At 42.8% G+C, this 24,891-nt stretch overlaps 3 protein-coding genes across 3 annotated transcripts in view; 1 reads left to right on the forward strand and 2 right to left on the reverse strand.

The window, feature by feature from the left end:
- The window catches only part of Opn3 (opsin 3), a 30,517-nt gene extending 15,264 nt beyond the window's left edge, over positions 1–15,253 (reverse strand). Inside the window, exon 1 of the mRNA NM_001191933.1 lies at positions 14,802–15,253. Coding sequence (NP_001178862.1) covers positions 14,802–15,168 — 367 coding nt within the window. The 5' untranslated portion in view covers positions 15,169–15,253. The remainder of the gene's footprint in view (positions 1–14,801) is intronic.
- On the reverse strand, positions 5,057–15,274 carry Chml (CHM like Rab escort protein). Its single transcript, NM_001109524.2, is given in 2 exon segments — positions 5,057–11,206; positions 14,802–15,274. A coding segment is annotated over 1 exon segment (1,866 nt). The 5' UTR covers positions 10,884–11,206; positions 14,802–15,274; the 3' UTR covers positions 5,057–9,017.
- A 4,726-nt stretch (positions 15,275–20,000) lies between these two features.
- The window catches only part of Wdr64 (WD repeat domain 64), a 123,785-nt gene continuing 118,894 nt past the window's right edge, over positions 20,001–24,891 (forward strand). Inside the window, exon 1 of the mRNA XM_006250343.5 lies at positions 20,001–20,388. Coding sequence (XP_006250405.1) covers positions 20,244–20,388 — 145 coding nt within the window. The 5' untranslated portion in view covers positions 20,001–20,243. The remainder of the gene's footprint in view (positions 20,389–24,891) is intronic.

Raw genomic sequence — 24,891 nt, forward strand, 5'->3', positions numbered from 1 at the left:
GAGTTCATTAGTATTCACAAAACATTTATAATGCCACCTGGCCAATAGTATATAAAACAGTGTGTCAGAGCTAGATATTATAATTCATGTAGCTTTATTTTACATATATCAGCATGCTTTAAGACAATTGCTAGTAATGTTATAGAAGCAAATGCACAAAATGTGAATGCTTCAATACACTTTACCAAAACTGCCACAAAAAAATTAAATTCCCAGTAACATATCCATTATTCATGTTAGTCCCTCTTTATGTGACACAGTATATATCCTGGCTTTGTTCAATGATCTCTGTGAGTCTATTAATCCTGAATGCTAGAGAGGTGCCTGATGATTTCTTTTAAAGAACTTCTCATCAGTTTCCCTTGTACCATTAAAGCTAAGTCTGTCAGTATAGTTTCATGAATGGACATATCCGACAGTAAAGCATTAGTTTACTAACCAATGCAATGTCAACACTGAAATTCCCTTCGACTTTTACATTTCTCTCCTGTACTACTTCTGTGCCATACTTCTTTCTCCACTAGGGAAAAAGTAAATTAAATAGATTGTGATATGCAACTGGAAGTCCGAAGTGGCAGACTCCAGGCACAGGTGCTGACAGAAAAGAATTTTGAGCTCCCCAGTCTGGCTCTGCAATAATGCCATCAGAATAGTGTGTCTCCTTCTTATCACAGGCTGGGTTCAGTGCAAACCTATTCTGGGACAATTACAAAGGTCCTGGCCATCTCTGCCTCAAATCCTTGAGCTTTCACAAGCCTATGGAGGGATACACTTAGGAATCCTAACAGTCCAGAACTACTGGAAGGGTAGGAGCTCCATTTCAAGTCAAACAAGAACTTTGTTTCTACCCTGTTTCTGACTGTGAATACTTTCCCTTGAATTGGCCCATATTCGTCCTCTCCATCCTTGAGGTCCAGGCCAACTACCTTTCCATTTGTGAAGCATTCCTAGATCTCCCTATGAGTAACTTCCCTTTGCAGTCATTGATCTATGCCTGAGTTCTCCAGTCATTTGTGCAGCCTGTCATACTCTTACAATATTATGTATTAGCTAACTGTAGATCCGTGTCAGTCCCAGTAGACCCTGAGCTGTACTGCTTACCTTTCAGTGATGCTGGGAGGTAATGAACACTCTGTCTTATCCCACGTAGAAACACAAATGCTTATCATCACAGACTTGCTTTTAGAAGTAATTAATATTTGGAGGGGATGAAAACAGTTCCTTGAATGTACGAAGTTCCTTGTGCCTCTGGACTAGATCTGATACTTCTCTGAATTCTGGAGCATTTCTTAGTCACAGTATGTAAGCTATGGCATCAGATGGGCAGAGTTCACTTGAAGCACATTTTTGCCCTCCTCCTACTTACCAGCTTTGTGATGTATTCCTTGCCTTCAAAGTGTCTGTTCTCTTTTCTGCAAAATGAGGCCAATAAAAGCACCTAACCTGGGTGGTTAATGGGGATTAAACAACAGATAACAAGAACTTGCAGGAGTGCCTGGGAAAAGTAAGTGCCCAGTGTTGGTTTTCATCTGTATTCATAAAATTTGGTCCAGAAACTGGGATAAGAAATGCTCAACAAGTGATGATTGTGTGGGAACGTCTGCACCGCACTGTGGAACCATCTCAAGGGTCTTCTCTGTGTTAATAAGTACTTCACTACGATTAAGCAGTTCTTACTGTTGACATCTGCAGCACGGTCTCAACATCTGCTAAACCCCTGGTTGAGTGTCAAAGTAACTTCAATTCCATTGTGAGCCACTCTCTCAGTTGTTCTGTTGGCTACATACTCTCTCAGAGAGCATTTCAAAATATGCTATTTTTATATTAGTTTGGGGTAGGTTTTTTTTTTCTGTAGCAAATGAAAAGATCCTCCTTTTGAATTGTCTTGGAATTATTCTATTTCTTGGAGATATTTTTAAAAATCTATGAAATTTATGACAAAAAAAATGAGGAGTGTTAACCGATTCTGAATTGTTTGCATGATCCTAGATCTCCAGAAGGAAGGCGGCCATCGACATGACAGGAGAGAGATGCGTGAGTACAAGCAGTATTGAAATGAATGAAGCGGCTCAGCGCAAGGACTAGAATTACTGTGTATAATGACATGGTACAAAGAACAAGTGACCTAGTTAGAAATCCCGAGGACAACAGGGAGACATCAGAGCACAGAGAAATGAGCTTCCTCATGAACATTCAGGGTATTTAGCTGGTTTGAGCGTCTCAATCGTGGGAGCACTGATGTTTGTTTGGGTGACTCCCTGTTGAAAGGGAGCTGTCATGAGTTCATCTGAGGTAAATACCCTCATGTCAGTCTCACTGCATACTGTGTAGCCTCCCCTACCCTTTCCTCTTCCCTGTTTTGACAACAAAGACTCCCAACAGTCCCCAATGCCTTCTAGAGGGCAGATGTCTTGGTTTGAGAACCACTGCCCTAATGACAGAAAATTAATAAAAGTACTAATGGAACATCTTAAAAGTAAAGCATGTGCCATTCGGAAATGCTCTTACTGGTTCATTCTAGGCCGGTTCTAAAAGGAAAATTCATAATTACTAATTGTCTAAAAGTAAGATCCTTAGGTCTTTAGCAAGACATTCTGCAGTATTTCTTCCTTAGCATGTAAAACGCTTGAAACTTATTTACAAGGTTTAGTTATAAGTTTATAAATATAATGCTTACAAACAATATTCTAACTCAATTATAAATATGAGATAAGGGGACAAGTAGATCTCAAAAGATAGACTCGGGTCTTTAATTATATGCCATACAGCAAAAATAAGTGAAATTATGGTGCACACCTATACCCTTAGAATTGGGAGGTGGAGAGTCACAAGTTCAAGATTATCTTTGGCTACACAGCAAGTTCAAGGTCAGTTTAAGCTACAAAACTCTGCCTCAAAGAGGCAAAACCAAGTAACACCCTGGTATGAATCCCCCAGTGCAGATGTCTTGAAGATGCTATGTCCGTCCTTCTGACTGAACTCCGAATACCTACCTTCCTGCCACTTGCCAATCATACATACCTCTTGCCATTCTTCTTGTGGGTATGCGTCGATAAGTAGTCGTAAGGAAGCGTATAAAGGATTAAACATGTGCACAAAGTAAATGCTAAATTGACAGGACAACTGTAGGAATAATTAATGTAAAGCCCTTGACAGCAACAGCAGGATAAATAAGTTGCCCATGTGAACATAATTAACTTCCTCGCCCTTTCAACCCTGATCAGTCTGCTTTAATTGCACAAATTTTAATGTTAGAAAGTTAACTTCTCAGTGCCATCACTCCAGGTCGTGTCCAGGCACACTACTTAGGTCTCAGGACTCGTTATTAAATGCATATAGACTTGCCCTTCCTTACCTTACAGTGGTACCCTGAAGAAAGTAGTCACTGTCCTATGCGCACTGTAGTAAACTGCTGTCCTACTACCCACAAAACAGCCGAGTGACCCATGATATGCATGGGGCACATTTTACACAGAGGTAGAGATGGTGTCCCCCTGTTAAAGCATGAATGCATTCTTTCATTGATCAGAAAGAAACAACAGCTCATTCTAACAAAGGTTAATAAGGGAGCTGAAGATGTGGCTAGGCTGGAGAATGCCTGCCTAATACTCAAGATACCCTGGGTTCAATCTCCAGCACCCCAAAATTAGGTGTGGGTACACACCCGCAATTGCAAAGGAGGATAAGAAGTTCTTTTGAAATCCAAGGTCATACTTACTGAATTCAAAGGCAACCTGAATATATAAAATCTTGTCTCAAGAAAACAAAAACAGTAATAATAAAAGTTATAAAGACTGGCGAGACGGTTCAGTGGATAAGGGACGTGCTGACCTGCCCAAGGACCTGATCTGAATCCCTGCAAACTTTATAGTGGAAGGATAGACAGACCAGAAGCCCTGACTTCAACAAGTACACTCACTGTAGCAGCCCTGACCCCAAATGAATATATAAATGCAAATTAAAGTGAAGTGCTGACATAAAGGCCAACAGGAAAGAACTTCAACTAGATCAACCACGGAGGCAAATAAAACTGATCATAAACTTTAGTTTTGGTACTTTTGGTTTCTGTCGGTTGGCTGTTTATATTTGCACCTCCCTCAACACTCAGGGCCTTGTGCTTTGAACTCAGTCTCTTATACTTCTTCTTCTCCACACAGCACACAGAGCAGCTAAAGATAAGATGGGACACATTTCAGCAACTGTTGATTGATCCAGCTTTTAGTCTTTAAGCAGCCTGTTCCCAACTATGTAACTCAAAGCTTTGGGGAAAAGTTTGAATGTTTGTACAAACGGTCACTCTAAAACGAAAAGCTTACAAAATAAAATTGGGGAGGGTGGGGGAGGTCCTGTATCACAAGCCAGAGGGTCGATTTCAGTTTTCAGAGGAAAGGTGAGGGGTGGTTGAGTAGAAAATATCATATATTGTTATATTGTATTGCATATCATATTGTTAACGGGAAGCCACCTTACCTTAGAGCAAGTGTTCCAGCAGGCTTCTCAGGTAGAGAACATGTCCTGTTTGCTTTCAAATACTTAACAATCAAACTGACTGGCACCATAAATGGCAAGTGTTTAGCTGATGTTTTGCACTATATCACTTTGGATCACTGAAGCAGAAGGAAGTACTGGCCTGTGAATGCAGTCCCTAGTGTAGTCCTTGGCAACAGACTCCCTGCAACGGCTCAGTGGACACCAGTAATCTGACTTCATGCTCTCCGACTGAGGTCTCCACAGTAATGTAAGGACTTTAGTTTGGATCACTATGTAATTCTCATCCTCTATCTCTTGAGACACGACAAATGCATAGCCCTGGATGGTTTGTTACGTAGCCCAGGCTGGCCTCAAACTTACAGCAATCCCTACTTCCCCCTCCCAGGCTGTAATGATAGTACAGGTATGCACTATCATTAGGCCACTGACGAGCTGGGATTTGCCCCCTACTTGTATGATTATTTCTTAAAATCAGACAGCTGAGAAAAGACAGACACAAAGGCAAAAAGCAAATCTCCAAAAGTTTCTTCTTACTAAGTCCTGCAAAAACTTTCAGCCACACATCTTTGGAAATAACCTTTTACTCTAACAGAAATGTATGTTTTTAATTTAAAGCAAATTTACATGTTTCCAAGATATTGCCAGTATTTTTCATCAAGTAAGCAAATCATTTCACCAATTAATCTTTTATTTTAGTTCTAGACATTAATTACAGAAACAATGAGATCATCATATATTAACCTGCGGTTACATGCCTTCTGATTATTTCCAGTGTAGAGGTCTAAATTTTTACACAAACGTAACCAGCAGCCAATAATTTCTGGTGTAAACTGACATCTTTTTGGTCCTCAGACATGTTTACATACAATCTGACATATGCCACTTAACTCTATAAGCTCACAACAGCACTAGCAATATAGCAAACCTTATCCAATTCTTAGTCAGCAGGCTTTAAAAAAAACATATAAATGGAATTGCTAGGACATATGTTTAGAAGGAGCTTTATTTATTCACTTGTTCATTCTGAGTATTTTCCTGGGCATGTACTACTCAAAGTGATGTCAAAAATATCCATTATAGAGGTCAGGTTAATCTAAGTAGTTCTTCAAAATGACCATGAATACATGATGCTACTGTATGAAGACTCGTGCAGATTTAAAAATAGTAGGAACCCAGTCAACATTGCTTCAATCTCTATTTTAATGAGAATCAATTTGAGGATCAAAGAAATTCGTTTTACTCCTTTTTTTTCTCATTTTCAACCTATCACTTTATACTGTGCACAAGAAGAGTAGGAAGCCTGAAGAATGTGCACCTACTTAAAAAAATAATAATAAAAACAAGTCAGGCAGGGGGTTGGGGATTTAGCTCAGCGGTAGAGCGCTTGCCTAGCGAGCGCAAGGCCCTGGGTTCGGTCCCCAGCTCTGAAGAAAAAAAAAGAAAAGAAAAAAAAAAAAAAGAAAGAAAGAAAAACAAGTCAGGCGCATACAAGTCTTGAATCCCCCAGCACTTGGGAGGCGGAGGCAGGCAGCCTCTGAGTTTGAGGCCAGCCTGGTCTACAGAGCAAGTTCCAGGGCAGCCAGGGCTGCACAGAGAAACCCTGTCTCAAACAACTAAACTTAAATAAAAATAAAAAACACCCACATAATAGAGACAGCTTTTTTATTCCACTGTCAATGTTTACTGCCCGAACATGCCTGGGCACCATTACTGGGGTAAAAATCGTAGTCTTCTTACTTTATGCTTAACAGTTTCATTTACAAATAAACGGCATTACCTGATGAAAAGGAAGCCTAATACTTATCTCCATACTGATGTGGGCTTCCTCTGGGTAGTGTCTAAAAGCTTCCCTCCAGAGAGCTGACTATCTTAACCTTCTTGAACTCAGCACCACAGAGTGTTTAGATTGGTTGTTCAATATCATGCCTTAAGGACTTGAAGGGCAAAGCTCTGTATTTTCCCTCTCAAGTTGAAGGTGGCTTTCCCAGCTTATTTTCCTAGATAATTTATAACAATTCTCTCAAATTACATAGAGCATACGCTTGGCGTAACAAATGACATTATAATAAATACCATTTACATAAAATGTCACATGCTAGCATTACCTTAGATATGAGTTCTTATGCATTATCCAACTTGGTCTTCACAATAATTCTGTTAGGTAGTATTTCCACTTGATAGATGGTAAATGGAAGCTAAAAGTGATTGCCTAGAGATCAGACAACTAGTAGTGAATTGTGTAAGGTTTCCCTGTGTTTATAGCATTTCCTTTGAGCCAAAACAGCTCTCATTCCCATACTCATATTTTAAATTTAGCTCCTTCATTAAACCTTCTATTTTAGTGTGTTTCTTAAAGTATTCTAATATAGCTACATATATATATATATATATATATATATATATATATATATATATATACACACATATGTGCTTTTTAAAATTCCATCACTGTTGGAATCTCGAGTTTAAAAAAAGCTATGTATCTTGTTACTTGTGAAATATCTTTTGTGTGTAGTATATTTCTATGATGCTATACATTAAAAAGCCATGGAAATGTAATATATCAGCACTGGTTTCTTTGTGCATCTTTACTTTGCATTTTTATTCCAGTAACAATTCTTTCAGCCATATTCAGATAGAAATAGTAACAAGGCCTTGTTTCTGCTTGAGAAATGGTTCCTACATGCTTTCCAAATATAAATTTAAGTTTTACATTGTTGCTCGTCGTATTATGAACAGCCTACAAAACCATGAGCAAACATAACTAAAGCAAATGTGAGCAAGTTTCTGGTTAGTGCAGTTAGTAAGGGCTCTTACCACTTGTTCTGCTCCTCCAGATGCGTGGCTACTCTACTGGACACAAGCCCTCGGATCCTGAGTCACTGTAAGTATAGTTTCTGTTTGCTGTTAGCTCTTTGCCAACACTGAACTCTGCAGCTCCCGCCTACCCGGAAGGAGGGGCTTTGTTTGACTTTTAGAATGAAGCCCTCATTGAGTCAAAATAGAACTGATGAAAAGCAGCATTTATGATTTATTTCTTAAACATCTAAAAACTACAATTCTACATTCTAACTTGTTAGAAAATTAGACAATATCCACAATAGTTTTAAATACTTTTCACTTGTTTGTCTCACTTCCAACTTATTATTTTGTGATGACTTAAAGTAATATATTTGCTTCCTTAGTTAAAAACAAACAAACAAACAAACAAACAGTGCTTTGGCCAAGTCTAATCTTTAGTTCCATTTCCATTACATTCAGTTCTGTCTTTTGAAATGTCTGTCTACCCTTTGCAGTTATGCCTTCTAAATGTCTCTGGAGCAGACTGTGGTTCTGACAAACTTTATAAAGTGGGTCTGAATTACTCTCACTTCCAATCGGCCTCTCTCAGAATTGTTGTTAATTGCTGTTTTAGGACATTTTAGGCATTTCAGTTGTTCTGCTAGATTTAAACCTTAAGATCTACCCAATATTAATTAATTAATTAATTAATTAAAACCTTAAGATTTACCCAATATTATTGCTTTACTAAAAAACAAACACTGAGACCAATCAGCGGCTGTCTACTCTGAGCATGCTGTCAGTCATGTGAATCTTTTCTTGCTTTCCTCACTAAGGAGGAGTAAGAGTATACTCAGAGCACACTGTGGTCTATTAGCATGCTGTGCTCCTTCCCAGCTCACTGGAGCCCGGACTGGCCTAGGTTACGGTGATCCTCCTGTCTCAGCAGTCTGAATGACAGGATTACATGAGTGGGCCACCATGCCCAGATTGGGATGTATCTTAAATATGAGCTTCTTAGACTACTAAGCGGTACACTTCTTAGAAGGTAGAAGGCTAGGGAAGTCTTACTGCCTCCTGAGTTCCAATGGTCAAGCAGGTGAGTTCACATGTAAGTGTTAAACCCACGACACAGTGGCACGCACAGCTAAGCTTCTGACAGTTGTGTCTTACCACATGGCATCTGAATTAGCTGCTACTCCTACTACCATCTCCATGTGTTCCTGTAATCAAGAAACTCTCCCAGTCTATGACTTACGTGTCCCTCTACGTATCTGAGGTGGTAGCAACAGTAGTAGCTGCGGGAGTAGCTAAAATAGTCCTTGGACAGTAATTTAGTGTAAAAAAAAAAAAAGATAAAACCTAAACACAGGAGCAAGCGAGATATTACCTAAAGGTCAGCAGAGGTGCTAACGAGGGACCCAGAAGTAAAATAAAAGTGAACGGCCTTCAAAGATTCTGAATTGCTGTAGCCAATTCTGAAACAAAAGAGCCAATTCACCAACAACTCAGTTGTTGAAAGGTTAACAGTAACATGACAATCTCAGTTCTGAAGACACGTGAACAGTGCTTCTTACACAGTTGTGGCTCACTCTGGTGGTGGGTATCCTTCATGCGACAATGTTTTGAGGCATTGCCAGTGTTTTCTTTTGTTTTTGAAGGTGCTCTAGGTTTTAAAAGTTCTTGCTGTCCTTGGGGTATCTAGCTTAGTGGTAAGTGTATTGCTATCCAGGAGTGTCTGGTTGCTAACCCTCCGCTTCAAAGATAATGTCTTCAGGGTTTGGTGGAGGAGGGCAGAACTCTTCACTGGGAAAGATCTCCTGGAACAGTGTTTCCGCTTGCTTGACTGCATGCTCATTCCCCAGTCCACAGTCAGGACCAGAGCAGATGTATACATTGGAAGGTAAGCTACAGTATGAGCTTCGGCTCACCCCTGAGGAATCTCTCATATTAAAATAAAGGGCCCACAAAAGTCTTGGTTTTCTGAGTTCCTCTTTGTCTGCTTCTGCTTCTGCAAAAGGGATGAATAACTGCTTCACCACGGGTTCCAAGTCTTCTCGGGCTGTTTTTGAAGAGAAACAGGTCAAGTGGACCAGATAGCTGTCCTTCATGCATGTCATGGTTGAGGAACATAATTCCATGACCCGAACCGAAGCAGTTCCCGGCTCCAGAGGAGGCACTACCAAAATGGAAATCTGCTGGTCTGAATCAGTCTTCAGGATGGACTGATCTGTGATAAGCACTGCCCTTGAGATCTGCTTATACTGAATGTTTGAACACATTTCCTTAGAAAGGTAACTGTCCTCCACGATAAAATAGTTGGCACTTATTCTCTGCCCAAAGCCATCTATGATTCCTTTACATCTTCCAGAGTCTCTGTCAACTACAAGACATTGTACCTTATGGCGAAGGCAATAGACTCCACCAAAAACTGCGCACATCCTGCAGAAACACTGGGGAATTTCTCCTTGGCCGTATAAAGGGAATATAAAGGGAGTGTTGCCAAACCGTCCAAGACACCGAAGGAAGTTCTTTGTTGCTTGAAGGCCATCTAATGTAGTGCAGGATGAGTCTGACGACATTGCAATTGAGTGGAGTATGAAGTGTTGGAGGTTAGGCGTTAGCTTTTTAGTTTTTAAGTAGTCAGAAAATGAACATTGTTTGAAATCTTGGTATTCATCTGAATGTTGCTCGTAGTCTAAACAGAACGTGAGAAACTTCATTAGCATTCTCTTCTCAACCATAGTGAGCTCTTTACTGTTAAACACATCTGCTCTGGAGCAAGGCACCTGTTCTACCTTCCCTTCCCGAAATGCAAGGATCCTAGTAACATTCTTAAACTCTGCATAACGACTAACGTTTGATTTGATTAGAAGATCGATCAGTGAGCCTTGAGAATACAGCAGCTTTGATACCAAGTCAATGTTGAATGTCCGGCTCTCCTTGACCATCTGCGAGTAAGTAATCGTATTTCTCTTTGGTTGTCCTACGTTGTCTTCTGCAGCAAGTTTGTGTTCACCTTCTTCTCCATCTGAAACTGTGTGCATCCCGGTTTCATCTCCACAGAACTTTTCTTTCTCCAGTGAGTCCTGTGCATCAGCGGAGGAGAGTGAAACTGCTCCATCACTTCCCTCTGTACGTCTAGAAGGCGCCTCGTAGCTTGTACAGTCTTCTGAGTGCCTTTCTTTGGGCAAGCTTGCAGTATCCAGAGAGTCCGCCGGAGTAGCAGATGCCTCTGGGGAGGGACTTTTCTGCAGAGGGTCGGTCTCTTGCATGCTATCTTCCACATCTTGACTAGCATAACAGAAGACTTCCGTGTGCTGAATAGTTTCGTCCTTCTTGCAAAGAGCGATGGCTTCTTCGGTTTCATCGATCAGGTCTTGCCATGTGCCAGTCACGTCTCCCTCGCTGTCATGGTTCTGTTGATAGTCCTTCAGCCACGACAGCAAACCTGTAAAGCTGAAACTCGCCCAATTCCCTCCATAGTAACTCCTTGAGTCAACGTGCAGAACTCTCTGTCCACTTCTTGAACATGCAGCTGCCAGGATGGACTCAGGCAAACCAGTCCCTATTATAACCACATCAAACTCTGTGGGAAGTTTGTCCGCCATCCTAGGAGCTGAAGCTTCAGGCCACAGCTGATGAGAGAACACAGTACGGATCTAGGTTGAGGGCTCTTCTGAGGTATTGATGCTGTAATAAAATCTTTATTTGTGATATTCATTCAGAAACATCGAGTCTGTAAGTCCTAAGCTTTTAACTCTTATAATTTTTAAACATTAAAAAAAAAAGTCAGTAGCATGGAAAACACGATAAAGTGCATGTAATCATATCTGAGAATACTCATACGGATGTGTCCTTTTCATTTCTGCATTTCACCTTAGCGGGAAATGTTACCATGCATCACATATGCATTTGTGACTGGAACTCTTCTCTGAAAGAAGAAAATTCAAGAAAAGAACACAGTTGTAAATAATATAGAAGCAATTTCATGCAACAGCAATTCCAATCCACTGGAGTCTGACTTGTTAATGTGGATACAAACCTCTACCCAAAGCAATTCATTAAATGGTTTCCGACAGTTCTTCTAGCAAAAAGAAGGTATTTTATATACCCTCCCCTAAAGTCAGGCAATATTGTTATGAGGCATAGACACGATATCCAAATAAATTAAAAAATAGTGTTATACAATTATTGATTTTAATAAAATATTTGGACAATACCATGAGCTTACGCTAAAGGACTATGGTGGCTTTACTGTGCTAATGGAAACACACGATGTGCTATGATCATGTCAACATAATGGGGAAGATTACTGTGGCCAGGAAGGTCAGTAGGTAATCCCAGAAGAGCCTTAGAGAAGATTTATATATCCTTAACTACCCTACGGATCTTGCAGTAGACACTAAGATATTCAGACATTACATGATACACTAAGATATTCAGACATTACAAAAGAATTAATTCAATAACTGGCACTTTAAAATACCTAAGTATATAAAAGAGCAAGCCTAAGGGGAAACAGTTTTATAATGTTTTCAGTATCAAAGTATAAGTTAAAAAAGAAAGTTCTTGGTTACCTATTTAAAACACAGTAACATAAATAATATCTAAATAAGGAACTATTTGCATTTTGCCACACGATCTCTGCAACCACGAATATCTTTCTAAGCGTGTTATTTTCATTTCTAAAGAAATAATGAGAAAAGATTCTTCTGTTCCCTTCCATCGCACGGCTGGCTATAGTCCATGCAATGCTAGGTGTGGCTGGCGGCTGTTCCCTTTGGACATACTCACCTGGAATTCTGCAGGCTAGCACATTTATACACCCCACTGCCGGTCTTTGGATTGCTCATCATACACAGTAGCAATAATTGTTCTTTGGCCCCTCTACTGTACACTACCATTAAATCTGCTATCTAGATGCAGGTACAAGTAAGAGAATGGTTATTCTGGTAACTGTAAAATAAGCCATTCAATAGGGATTTAAATGAACTTTACTAGGTCACTGGCTGGCTGGATCAGTTTAACTGAAACCGTGACCCTAACAAGCCCAGCTGGTAGAAACCTCTGACCAAGATTATCAGGGATTCTACTTATTTTTAGCCTTCTTTGAGATGCTAAGACCAGAGCCCAGAATGAAGCAATTCCCTGGTCTCCTCCTGCACATATATACGAGAATATGTGAATTACTTACTCGTGCTTCTAGCAGACTATAAAGAGGGAGAGAAAACCTATGAGGCTGTCTAGAGTATAAGCATGTATATGCACTTCCTCCAGGCACAGAACAAGGCTGAAGGGTGGCAGTAAGAGGGGAGGGGGTTATAAGCACCAAGTGTAGGTACGTTCTAACCTACAGATGTCACTGTAGCCTTCAAAAATACAAAGCAAGTGGGAGAGAGGACTTTAACCGCAGAAAGCTCAATAGTAGATTACAACGGTAGGAGAACCAGCAGCCGGTAAGAGACTGGGAAGGCCTAGACAATGGGATAGCCATAGGCCTACCCTTGTGCCACCAGTCTCACCAAAGCCTGGAGCAAGCAGCTAGGAACGTCCAGCAGTTAAACATGTCCTCTCCTTCAGTACTCAGAATTGATTAGTCCTGGCTGAGGAGCAGAAAAGGGAAGAGTCTTCTCTACCTCCATCCTTTTCCCTACTCAAGAAGCATATTCTGGGAAAAGAAATCATTTGCTAATTATGCTGTTAAGATCTGCAGCAATCTCACTCTAGACTTGTCTCCAAGAAGTAACTTATTTCCAATCCTCTAATCCCACAAGACCTACATCGGGTTTTAGGATGGGAATAAAGGCCATGATTCAAAGTCCTAATAGATGCCCTGAATAAAGGAACTGTCCAGTAAAACACCCGGGGTGGATGTTTCTTGTAGTCTTTAAAGAAATCTCTTCTGATGCTGACAGACCCCAGCAGGAATTCAGAAGGGGAAGAAAGGACAGAGAGGATTCTGGAAGATAAGCTTGGCAGAGCAAGCCAGAGAGAGACAGGGTGCTGCAGACATAAGAAAAACTCAACCCAGTCTTGTTTTCTCAGCCCCAGATGGAGACACTGAACACCACAGCACAGAAAAGTACTTCACAGAAAAAAAGGACTTTAATGTCTTCAAACACCTGTCGCCCGCCCAAGGGGTTCTGCAAGCTAGGCTCCTGACACATCACCTTGTTTAAAGATTAATCTGCCTAAAAAACCCTCCCAACGAACATTTTTAGGTAACAGAATAATCACATAGACAACCTATGTACCACTCATATCCTCTTACGGACCTTTCTCAGGGTTCAATACTGTTATATAAAGGAAGTCCTTAGATGAATGTTTATTAGGGGGGAGAGAATAAGAAAGTATCAGAATTGTCAAGTAGTGGGGGAAAAAAAAAACCACCGTAACTCCTAAATTTTATTTTAAAACTTTAAAAAGGGAATCATGACAAATACTCTGAGATTTGGGTTTGTCATACATCTCCGGGATATGACATAGATGATTTTCTCTAAGACCTGCCAAGATCAAGGTAATAGTAAATTATCAATGTGTTTTAAGGTTTGTAAAAAGGGACTTTAAGCCTTAAGTAATATCCATTTCTATTGTAAGTCGTTGTACAAACAAAATCCTTAGGACAGATACACACAGACTCTCTCTCTTCTCTCTCCTCTCTCTCTCTCTCTCTCTCTCTCTCTCTCTCTCTCTCTCTCTCACACACACACACACACGTTTTTCTCAGGTTTAGAATCCTGGGTTAGTCAACCTTCAACCTGTCAATTCTCAATATAAATCTTCAAGAAATCAACAAGTTCTACTTTAATTAAACGTACTGGCTGCCCTGCTAATTATTTATTCGCAAGAGTGAGTTGGAATTCTTTGAGCCCTTTGTAACCTCTGGTGTGACAGAACCTATGTGGAGGGAATACAATTAAAAAAAAGTATAATACAGTCTCACTCCCTAGGAAGCATTCAACCGTTTAGAATTGCTAACGAGTGAAAGGGGGTAAAAATGCTGCGTTATTTAGGATTCTACGTGTCACTTTAAGAAACAAATACTTCATTTATTAATTAAATCTTTCCTTGTCCCCGCCTCCACTCTTCAAGAGTTGACTTTTTTCTTGCATCTCTGGACTCTACAGGCCCTGGTTTCTTTCCCCCACTGTGAGATGCCCTGTTGAGCTACAGTAGGAAGTAAAAACAGATGAGAGGACATAAGGTGATCGGCAGCAGGGAGACTTTGTTAAGTGCTGCAGAGGGATGGGGAGCCGAGGTTGATGACTGGCTGGGAGGAAGGCTGTGTAGACCCGAGGGAGGGGGCGGAAGAGAAAGAGAGTTGGGGAGGAAGACCTGGTGGAAGGGAGAATTCCTGGGAGAAGAGAGAAGAGGGTTACGGATGAAGGGAGGTTCTCGAGGAGGAGAGACAGGGAGTTGTGGGTGATGACTGGCTATCAGGGACGATCCCGGGAAGGACGGAAGCCCAGAGCTGAGGTACCCAGGGAAAGTTGAGAGGCGAGGAGAACCCGTCCCGGGCGACTCACCAAAGAGGCTGCCGCTAAACCCGTCCCACGCGCAGCCCACGGCGTCCCACACCCAGCCGTTCCGCAGGCACGACGCGAAGGTGAAGGTGACTCCGAACAGGGATACCAGCAGATCGCCCAGACTGAGGTTGACCAGGAAGAGGTGGGTGGGCGTGCGCAGTCGCGGGAACTTGGAGTAGAGAAGCAGCACCAGCAGGTTGCCGCCGACGCCCAGCAGCGCGAGGCAACCGAGCAGCAGCGCCAGGCGCTCGTACGCGGTGGGGCTGAAGAGAGGCGCGGGGCTCCGCGTGCCGGCCGGTGCTGCGCCCTCGGCGCCCGCCCCGTCCTCCCAGTAGCCCTGGCCGCCGCTACGGTTCCCCGAGTACATGGCCCGACGCCGACGCGCCGTGAGGGAGAGGGCTCCGTGCGCCCGGCTGCCCGCCACGCAGCGAACCGGGTGGAGCTCACGCTCAGGCTGCAGCTCAGGCCATTGTGCCTCGGAGCAGCGCCAGGCCCGCCCAGCCCGCGCGCACCCGAGACCCCGCCCTTCAGTGCTAGGACCCCGCCCACCGCACGAAGCTCCGCCCCCTAGCGTTCTTGAGATCCCGCCCTCCCGCGTGAGTCCCGCGCCCCACTAGCAAGCACTACACTGGACCTCCATCGACGCCACGCCCTTCAATCTTGCGGCCCCACCCAACAACAGCCGTTTGGCCCCGCCCCCTTAAGGCTCTTCCGCAGTCTCGCCTGCGGCTCCTCCCTCCCGGAATCTCCCGTTACTCCGCCCCCCGACTCACACTCTTGGCCCCGCCCTCGAGGGTACGGCCCCGCCCTCTGAGAACCTCTGACTCCGCCTCCTAGTTGGGGCCCGCCTCTTCCACCCCTTCCCACCTCCCAGGCGCATTCTGTAACCTGCAGAGGCAAGTTTTGGAGTCTAGTCAGCTCTTGTTCCTCTTCCTTAACCCTTAAGCCATAGTGGAAGCGGGAAGAGACCGTACAGGGGAAAAAAAAGAAAGTAAACTCCTTTACCGAGCTAAATAAGCCACAGCGGGTCCTCACTGCTCATTTCCCCTCAACCAGCTTGAAAGCATCTCATCCATTCACCTGTTAAGTCAATCATCCTAGCATACATTCATTCATAAATATTTATAAACGCCTGCGCTTAATTCAGTTGAGCATGCTGAATGAAATACTTTTTCCTGTGAAGCTATAACAACACCCACCCCCACCTCATACACCCAACAGAAAGAAAACAAAACAATGAAATGCCCGAGGCAGCGAAACGATCTTACAAACAGGGAAACTGAGGTCAAAACAAACAAACAAACAAAAGCAGCAGGCTGAGACTCAACTACTCTAGAGCTGGAAGATGATATGTCCCAGAGTTTGTGACAGTATGCTGAGGTGCCCCTCTCAGAGCCCCAGAAAAAGGAAGAAAATAGCATCAGAGTGACACCCAAGTCACCCTCCCATTGGATCCCAAGCCTTCTCAGTCTGCAGTAGGAGTATCCTGATACACAATCCTGTCCAAGAGCTTCCTTGGAGGTGATCTCTTGAGCAGTGCCCCCAAGGCTTCAGTCCAAATCTAGCCGGTATAGAGAGGATATATTTAGAACAGCACACATTTTCCACTGGACCTTTCCCCAGCAGCAATGCAAATATAGTACAAGTCAAATATAGATTGTGAGCACCACTTCTTTAGGCCTGCTTTCCCTGTCTCCACTGCAGTCCCCAACGACTACCCACAAGAGAAAAATGTCCCGAGCTCCACGCACCTGAAGCTGTCATAGGCGCTAATGACTGATTTGTGGAAACTGAATTGAGTGTTCGCCCCTCCCACTGTGTTAGATTCAGCGCATCTCCAAGTTCTTCAATAATCAGCTGAGATAGTTTGATACCCTGCTGCACTGAACATTCAACCAAGAGGCAATGTGTGCCGTCCTCGAAAATCTTTGTCTTATTTTTAAAACTTCTAACCTGAACTCAGCATCTACAAGAACTTTGAACTCACCTGCCCTGAAAAACGTTTCTAATTTTCTGTTTTAGACTTCTACGAGCATTTAGCAAGTTCTTTGTCTCACTGAGTTCTCAGTATAGTAGTGTTACTACAGTAAGATTGCAATGTTAGTGGAAGGAAGAAAGGAAGATAGAAAGGAAGGGAGGGAGGGAGGGAGGGAGGGAGGACGGAAGCAAGGAAAGACTTCTGATATTTTTTTCTAAAGTATTCATTCTTTGGCACAGTCTTTTTTTCCTCAAGCTCACTTTCTAGAGGTGTTGGGATAGAAGACAATAATAATCAAATTGGTTCATATAGAAGACGTCAGATGCCAAGTGCCATAAATAATTATAAGACAGAGAAAATAGCAGGAAGAGAAAATAAATGTGCTGTTATTCAGGTCTGCATTGAGCGCTCTAAACAAGACCTATGTGCCAGGGTGGGGCTCTACTTGCCCCTTCGGAGGGACACAAGGGAGCCAGTACAGCAGAATAACAGGAGATGAGGATAGAGAGGTAGGGGAGCAGTGGTGGCCTCTATCGTATCCACCTAAAAGGTCCAGAACATTGCCTACACAAGAGCACTGAATGGAAGGAGTTAAGAGCCTGGGAGGGAAAGAGTTAACATTTTGATAATTGATAACAGTTATTATAATGGTCCTGTGAATTGTTAAAGTCCTTTAGCAGAGTTGATAGAAATAAGCAAGATACCACATATTATGTTTTTCTTTGCTAATAAAAAATGTTCCTTATACATTTCAGAATTAGATATTTATGGGAGTGATTCCCCATGGGGTTGTGTGCTTCAGTACTTGGTCCCTGTCTGGTGGCACTGTTACAGGAGCTTGTGGAATCTTTGGACATGGCAGTATTCCCCAATAGATCATCTCCAAAGTGACCCAGACAAGCCAAGCAGTGGCTGGCCATTCAGGCCTGTGTAACATCAAGAATCCAAGCCCTGCTACAGGCATCGGGTGCTAACACACATTCTTCCCAGGAGATTTCTTCGCTGGCTTCTTCCTGGAGCTGGGTTTGGCCATGGTGACGTAAAGCAACCTGCTACCCTGCCTCGGTTAGTTGTTGTTTGGTTGGTTTTCTTTCTTCCTTCCTTTCTTTCTTTCTTTCTTTCTTTCTTTCTTTCTTTCTTTCTTTCTTTTTTTTTTTTTGTTGTTGTTGTTGTTGTTGTTGTTTTGCCAACCTGGCACAAGGTTTTTGGGGGAAACAAAGAACATCAGTTGAGAAAATGCTTCCACTAGACTGGCCTGTAGAAAAGCCGTGAGAGCAGGTTTTTGATTAATGGTGATGTGTGAGCGTCCAGTCCAGCTAGGTTGTAGAAGACAGCAGGCTTAGAAAAATACAACTAGTAAGCCAGTAAGCAGTGTTCCCCCCTGGATTCTCCTTCAGTTCCTGCCCGCAGATTCCTGCACTGAGTTCCTGTCCTGGCTTCCTTCACTGATGGACTGTGATGTGGAAGTGTAAGATAAACTAAACTCTTTCTTTCCCAAGTTGCTGTTGGTCACAGTGTTTTTCCACGACATCCTCCCGCCACGTAAGAGTGTATAGAAAGTTCCCGTAGGAGGAACGGGCCTTTGCCAGCTCCTGACTGCCGGGACCTTACACTGTTGCCAATCTTCAGAACTGTGAGAAATCAGTATCTGCTTGCAAATTACTCGGCGTGACATGTTTTATTGGAGCAACAGGAATGGACTAAGACCAATGCTGCAGAAGATACAACATCTAATACAGTAAGCAATAATTTCACACTATCTGCTCACTCCTGTATCACTACTACCTACATACCTGCTGGCATAAGGAGGTGTCTGATAAATGCCGAATGAATGGATGAGGATTGGAGGAAAGATAGTTCCCAGAAGCTGCCAAGTAGTATTTGGAAAGCTATAAAAGAGAAAAGAAAGAAAGAATAAATAGAGTGAAGAGATTCTCCATGTAGCATGTTTATAGAAATTTACTCCCCTAAAACCTCACGGTCAGAGATGAGTCAAAGGACGGACACCCGGTGCTCACCACAGACGTGCCCCCTAATGCCATTTGCTTCAATTCTGAACTCAGGATTGCTCAAGATGATTGAAAAGATACACTACCAAGGAAAAGGGACTCCATCTTTCTCACGTTTTCATAAATTGACTGTTAGTAGACAGACAGAATAGACTTTTCTAAAACACTGGGATGTAGGAGAGGGGTTGGGGGCTGGAGACATACCTCAGTTGATGAAGTGTTTGCTGCACGAATGTAAGGACCTGAATTGAGATCCCCAGCACCCATGTTAGACGATAGGCACTGGGGCTGGAGAGATGGCTCAGTGGTTAAGAGCATTGACTGCTCCTACGGAAGTCCTGAGTTCAATTCCCAGTACCCATGTTAGAAGATAGGCACTGTGGGCTAGACACCTGGAATACTGGAGCTGGAAATGTGGAGAGGGCTTGTTGGCCACCAAATATAGTCAATACAGCCTCAGGATTCAGAGAGATCTGACATCAAAAGTGAAGGTACGGAACGATTATGAAAATGTGCAATTTCATCCTCAGGCCTCCTTGTGCCTTGTGCACACATAGCAGCAAACTTTTACAGCAGCATGCACTAGAATGCACACACACACACACACACACACACACACACACACACACAACTTAAATCAGAAGTAAGCATTTGGACTCAGTGGTGCTAGATGCTAGCATTAATGGAAGAGACAAACAGAAAGGCCTCTTCTTCTTCAACTGGTTCCTCTTGAAAAGCTCTCCTCACAAGGACACCTTCCTTATCCTTGGCTCCTTTTCGTTTTTTTAGCTCAAGGTAAATGCATAAAGAGGAAAAAGAAACGTTTTTATTCCCCACAACTTCTAAAAATAGTTATTGGTGCCAAGGAAGACAGGTGATGAAATACACTTTCATCCTCACAGGTTCAAATTTCCCTATCCAGGAGAGCTATGGGAAAATGTGAACGTAACTCTCTGTAGTACCATGAAGAAGACAGGAGACTGGGAGGGAGAAGAGACATTCATTCCAAGGAAAGTAAAACCTAGTTTCCTTCCTTTATCCTTCCATTTTCTCAATGGATGCACACACACACACACACACACACACACACACACACACACACACACACCCTGCAGGAGGTGGATCCCAATCTGCTCAGGGACTTACACAGATACTGTGACCTAGTGAAGTCCACATGATGGCCAATGCTGACATTGTGAGGTCAGGACCCTTCACTATCACCCCTGCCTCTATGAAATGCAGCAGGCCTCAGCTTTCCTCCTGCTAACCCTCCTAGGAACAGCTCTTACTCCTTGTTCCTATCAGACGGGGATAAAAAAAAACCAGAGGAATGAGACCTAGGGCAAACGTTGAGATGGCAGAGACATGTTATAAGAACTAGAAGCTTTTCCGCATTAGCAAATTTGCAGTATTATTTCCTCCTCCGTGCAGAAATAAGAGACCCCTTATATCTGTATGGATGCCAGGGATGAGAAGCGGTTCAACCTTGCACTGCAGATCAACAACTTCAAAGCGTCCTTGGTTGACTTCAATAAACTGGTTGAACAGACCACAGCCCAGAAAAAGGAAGAAAGAGCAGGCCTGTTTATCCCCAAAGAAGGTAAGATGGGGAGTTGGGGATTTAGCTCAGTGGTAGAGCGCTTGCCTAGCAAGCGCAAGGCCCTGGGTTTGGTCCCCAGCTCCGAAAAAACAAACAAACAAACAAAAAGGTAAGATGAATGGTTACGGAGAAGTCCATCTGGATTTGTTGATTAGGTCATCGGAGAAAGGCAGTTTAGTTTAAAACCCAAGACACTGAGTTCCTCCTCTGTCCCTGACATACTTAGCTAGATGCAAGGAAGCCTTTTGTATTTATCTGTAATACAAAGAGTTGGATTAAATAGCATTAAGGGCTTCTACTGCAGACACTGTCAGCCACTGGCCCACCTGAGACTCAGTAGAGCATAGTGGCCACATGGGAGGCCCTCTGTGTCTCTGTGTTACCCGGCTCACTAGAACTGTAATAAAATGCAGTCCACTTTGCTTGTGAAGACAATGGGAAGTAGAGAGGAGTCACCTTCCCAAGCCAAGAGTCAGAGGATTTCAGATCTTTCTGGATATTCTCCAGATCTTGGCTGAGCTCTCCATAAAGTGCTCAACAAAGCTTTAATTTCCCTCCAGTCAGCTTGTTTTACCTCTTGCTACAATTGATTCTCCCAACTCTCACCATGGTTTTGAATCCTTGATGGGGCTTCTGCTCCTCTCAGCCAAGTTTCCCACCCTAGGAGAGAGCCAGGCACAGAGCCTAGAGTTTGTTCACTCTCCCTTTTCCTCTAGCCCAGTACTTCCTGAGGCAGCCCTCCTGCCCTCCTCTCCAATACTGTCAATTTGCAGCAACAACCTCAGGAGTCTCTTTTTCCATCAGCTTTGTCCTTTGAATCTAAAAATATACGCTGGCGTCTCGTCCTTGATGCCCTTCCCTTAAGCTACCCCTCCATGTCTCTTGTTTGCTTTTCTGATAAATTTCCCCCACAGCATCTCCGCCTTTCTTCTCATTCACTGCAGGCCGGCTTCCTTCATTTTTGTTGAAAATATACTCAATACCTAATACTGTTGACAAGTTCAGTAAGTCGCCTTTCTTTTTTATCTCTTCTTTCGTCTAGACAGGATCTCACTATGTAGCCCAGGCTGGCCTGAAACTTGATATCCTCCACCGCCCGCCTGTACAGCGCTCGGACGCCAAGTGTGCACCACCAGGTCTGGCTTTGTTACCCCGTTTCCGCCCATGTGACCATTTCACTGCAGGAAGGCTGGCCTCTACGAAGCTCCTCCCTCTCCTCCTTCCCTCCCCCAATCCTGCTCTTGTGTGTCTGTCTATGTTGACACTCTCTTCTGGTTTTGTTCGTTTCTCATTCTGCTTTTCTTTTTTCTTTCTTTCGTCCTGAGATTTGTTTGTTTGTTTTTGCCTAGTGTGTTCTTGCCCAAGTCTTATGGCATGAATGCCAGCTGCCTAGTCTCATAGCCATGTGTTTAGTATTACTTTTGAATATGTAACCATAGTTCTCTCAGATTATTATAACACCTACTGAAGTCTTCCATCCAGACTTATTCCTTCTGATATATTACTACAGAGAGTTTTTCCTCTGCCTCTGCCACGTTCCTGGTTTACTAACTCTCCTTAGAATCTATACAAGCCATCTCGGTGACCGTGAGTCACTGCCTCAACCTTCAATCCTGCCAGGCACTTTTCAACATTTCTAAATATATATGTCATAGCTTTTTTAAAAATGTTTACTTATTTACTTTGTAAACTGCAACTGTAGCAAGTGAACTACATCCTCATGCCTGAGCTGAAGTTTTCAGAAAAAAAAAAGGCAAATCTATATTAAAAATTGACTAATTAGGCACCAGTCCTGACTTAGTGCCCTCTGATCTATCACACAAACCCTTTGGGTTGTGGTAGTAGGCCACCGACTTTCACCAAATCCGAAGCTAAGAGTGTTATCAGAAAGCCCTAAGCCTGCGGCAGCAGACCTCTGCCTGCTTTGAGATTGCTTTCAATGGGTTGGAAAATGCCTTGAGACATGACCTTTCTGTTGTTGTTGTGTTGTTGTGTGACTATGAAAGCTAACCTAGTCTATATTGGAATATGTTATTCAGGGCAACTTGAATCTGTTCCCAAGCTATGCTCACTCATACATGGATCAAAAACATGTAAGAGCTCTGAGGTAAGAGCTGTGATTTACGTCCACAGTTATTAAATTGTTTCCTTTGCCATACTTTTAATGGCTAAGATGCCATTCTCCTGATTTGGATATCTCTCCAGTCCCTCTCTCATCTTTCGATTTTTCAAGAAAATAGAATGCGACCTTTTTACAAACTCCCACATTTCCCCCAAGCAGAGCCATCCTCAACACTGTTCCTGCGTTTATTGTTTGCCTCCAGGAATTTACCTGCTTTATTTAGGCTGCTGAGGTTAATACACACTCTGCGCTTGACCATTGACCTGTAAGTGTTTTGAAGGTTTTGCAAAGATAAGGCCAGCTCAGAGCCTGGTGTCGGGAGGCTCTCCTTAAACACGTGTTAAACAAAGAAGTTAGCCTTGCTTTTTCCCCAAAAGCTTGCAATCCCAGATCTGTGGTGCAAAGTTCCTGCTTCAGGAGTTTTCAGATTAGATAAAAACTAGTCTGCTAGACAAATGGCCTTCTGCGTCTCAGGGACAAGGTTTAAGAATTGAAGAGAAAGGGAAATATGTAATCCTAACTTGCACCAAGCTGCTAATACGATCCAAATATGTTTGTATTGATTAATAGATATTGGAAGATAAGAGTTAACTCTTTACAGTAGGTAAGGAGCTAAGATTGGAGAGAATGTCTGAATGGAGAGGTTTTAGCCTCAAAGGGATGCTACGTAGACTACAGAGATTTGTCCTGGTTACATTATTAGATCTTACCAGTGACCTAGCCGAATTCAGATTACCCTGTGACCAAATGCTACCCCCCCCCATTCAGGTACATTCCAGATAGAACATGTGTCTTTAAAATAGCTACATAAACATCCCCCCCCAAATAGGGCTAGTAGGGTAGATAAAACATTTGCCAAGTTTTGAAACCAGGTGAATGTCATTTTTACACCAAGGCTTCTCAGCCATGACGTTCTTGACTTTTGAACTAAATAATTCTTTGTTCTGTGTGTGCAGGCAAGTGGGGCAGCCATGCACGTTGTGGGGTGGTCATCAGCATCCTTGGGCTCTAGATGTTGGCAGCACACTCATCCTTGGCTGTGACAATAATGTCTTGGACATCGCCAAATGGCTGTGTGTGTGCGTGCGTGCGTGCGTGCGTGCGTGCGTGTGTGTGTGTGTGTGTGTGTGTGTGTGTGTTGTGTGGTGTGTTGAATGGGCCTTAAGTTTAATTACACAGCTGTTGGTTACCCCCAAGGTAGTTGACCCACTATTACATCACTGGGGATACCATGCTGGTCCAGTCATTGTCGTGGTTCATAGGCTCTACAGCTGAGTAGAACGGCTAAGTACTCCTCTACCCTTAACAGCTCATATAGCATCTTCTGAGTGTGTGAGAGCCAAAGAAGGCTTCCAGGTCAGGTCCAGCTCAATTCTTCCAAGTTCTGTTTCCAAAGTGTGTGTTGTCTTCAGTAAATAGTTGTTTGTTTGTTTGTTTTGCTTGTTTAATGTTTGGGGAGACGGTTGTATTCTTCAGACCAACAACATGAAGGAGGTTTCCCATAGCAGGCACTAGAGGTTTTGTTAGATAGTGCACGTCTCTTGTGGAGAGCATTATAGCTCCTTTGAATAAACAACAAAAAATATGCATATGCACACACATATACATTTAAAATAAATTTAGAAAATAGTATCATCCTGTGGAGTTTTAAAAATCCCTAGTTCTATTTATCTCTCCTCTATTTCTCCTCCCCTCCCAATTTTAAAGCCCCTCCCATTTTCCCCACTGTTCCATTTCCAGAGCCTCCTCTTCCCCATCTATGCATCTTTCTTTCTACTTTCCTGGCTTCCTCAGATACTTCAGATTACGTACTCCAGTTCAGAGCTAGAATCTACAAATAAAAGACAACATTATGCATTTGTATTCCTGGGTGGAGTCTTTTCACTTGCTATATTTTCCAGCAACATCCATTTAACTACAACACATCTCATCATTTCATTTTTCTTTACAACTGAGTACAAGTCCATTGCACGTGCATGTATCTGTGCACATGTTCATGTATGTGTTTGCACAACATTTTCTTTATTCACTCACCAGCTGAAAGGCATTTTGGTTGTTTCTACTTCCTAGCTTTGGGGGATAGAGAGACAACAAACATGGCTGAACAAGGCACTGTAAAGTAGATTTTGAATCCTTTGGGTATAGGGCAAGGCATGGTATATCTGGGTCACATGGTGGTTTTCTTTTGTTTGTTTGTTTGTTTGTTTGTTTGTTTATACTTCCCCACATTGATTTCCATAGTGGCTTTGTCAGTTTGCAAGCCTACCAATAGCCAATGAGGTCTCCCTTTCCCCAGATCTTCACCAGCACTTGTTGCCAGTTGTTTTCTTGATCTTAGCCATTCTGACTGGAGTGAGATGAAATTTCAAAGTAGTTTTTAT

This window comes from Rattus norvegicus, chromosome 13 (assembly GCF_036323735.1).
Source record: "Rattus norvegicus strain BN/NHsdMcwi chromosome 13, GRCr8, whole genome shotgun sequence".
NCBI classification, from domain to species: domain Eukaryota; kingdom Metazoa; phylum Chordata; class Mammalia; order Rodentia; family Muridae; genus Rattus; species Rattus norvegicus.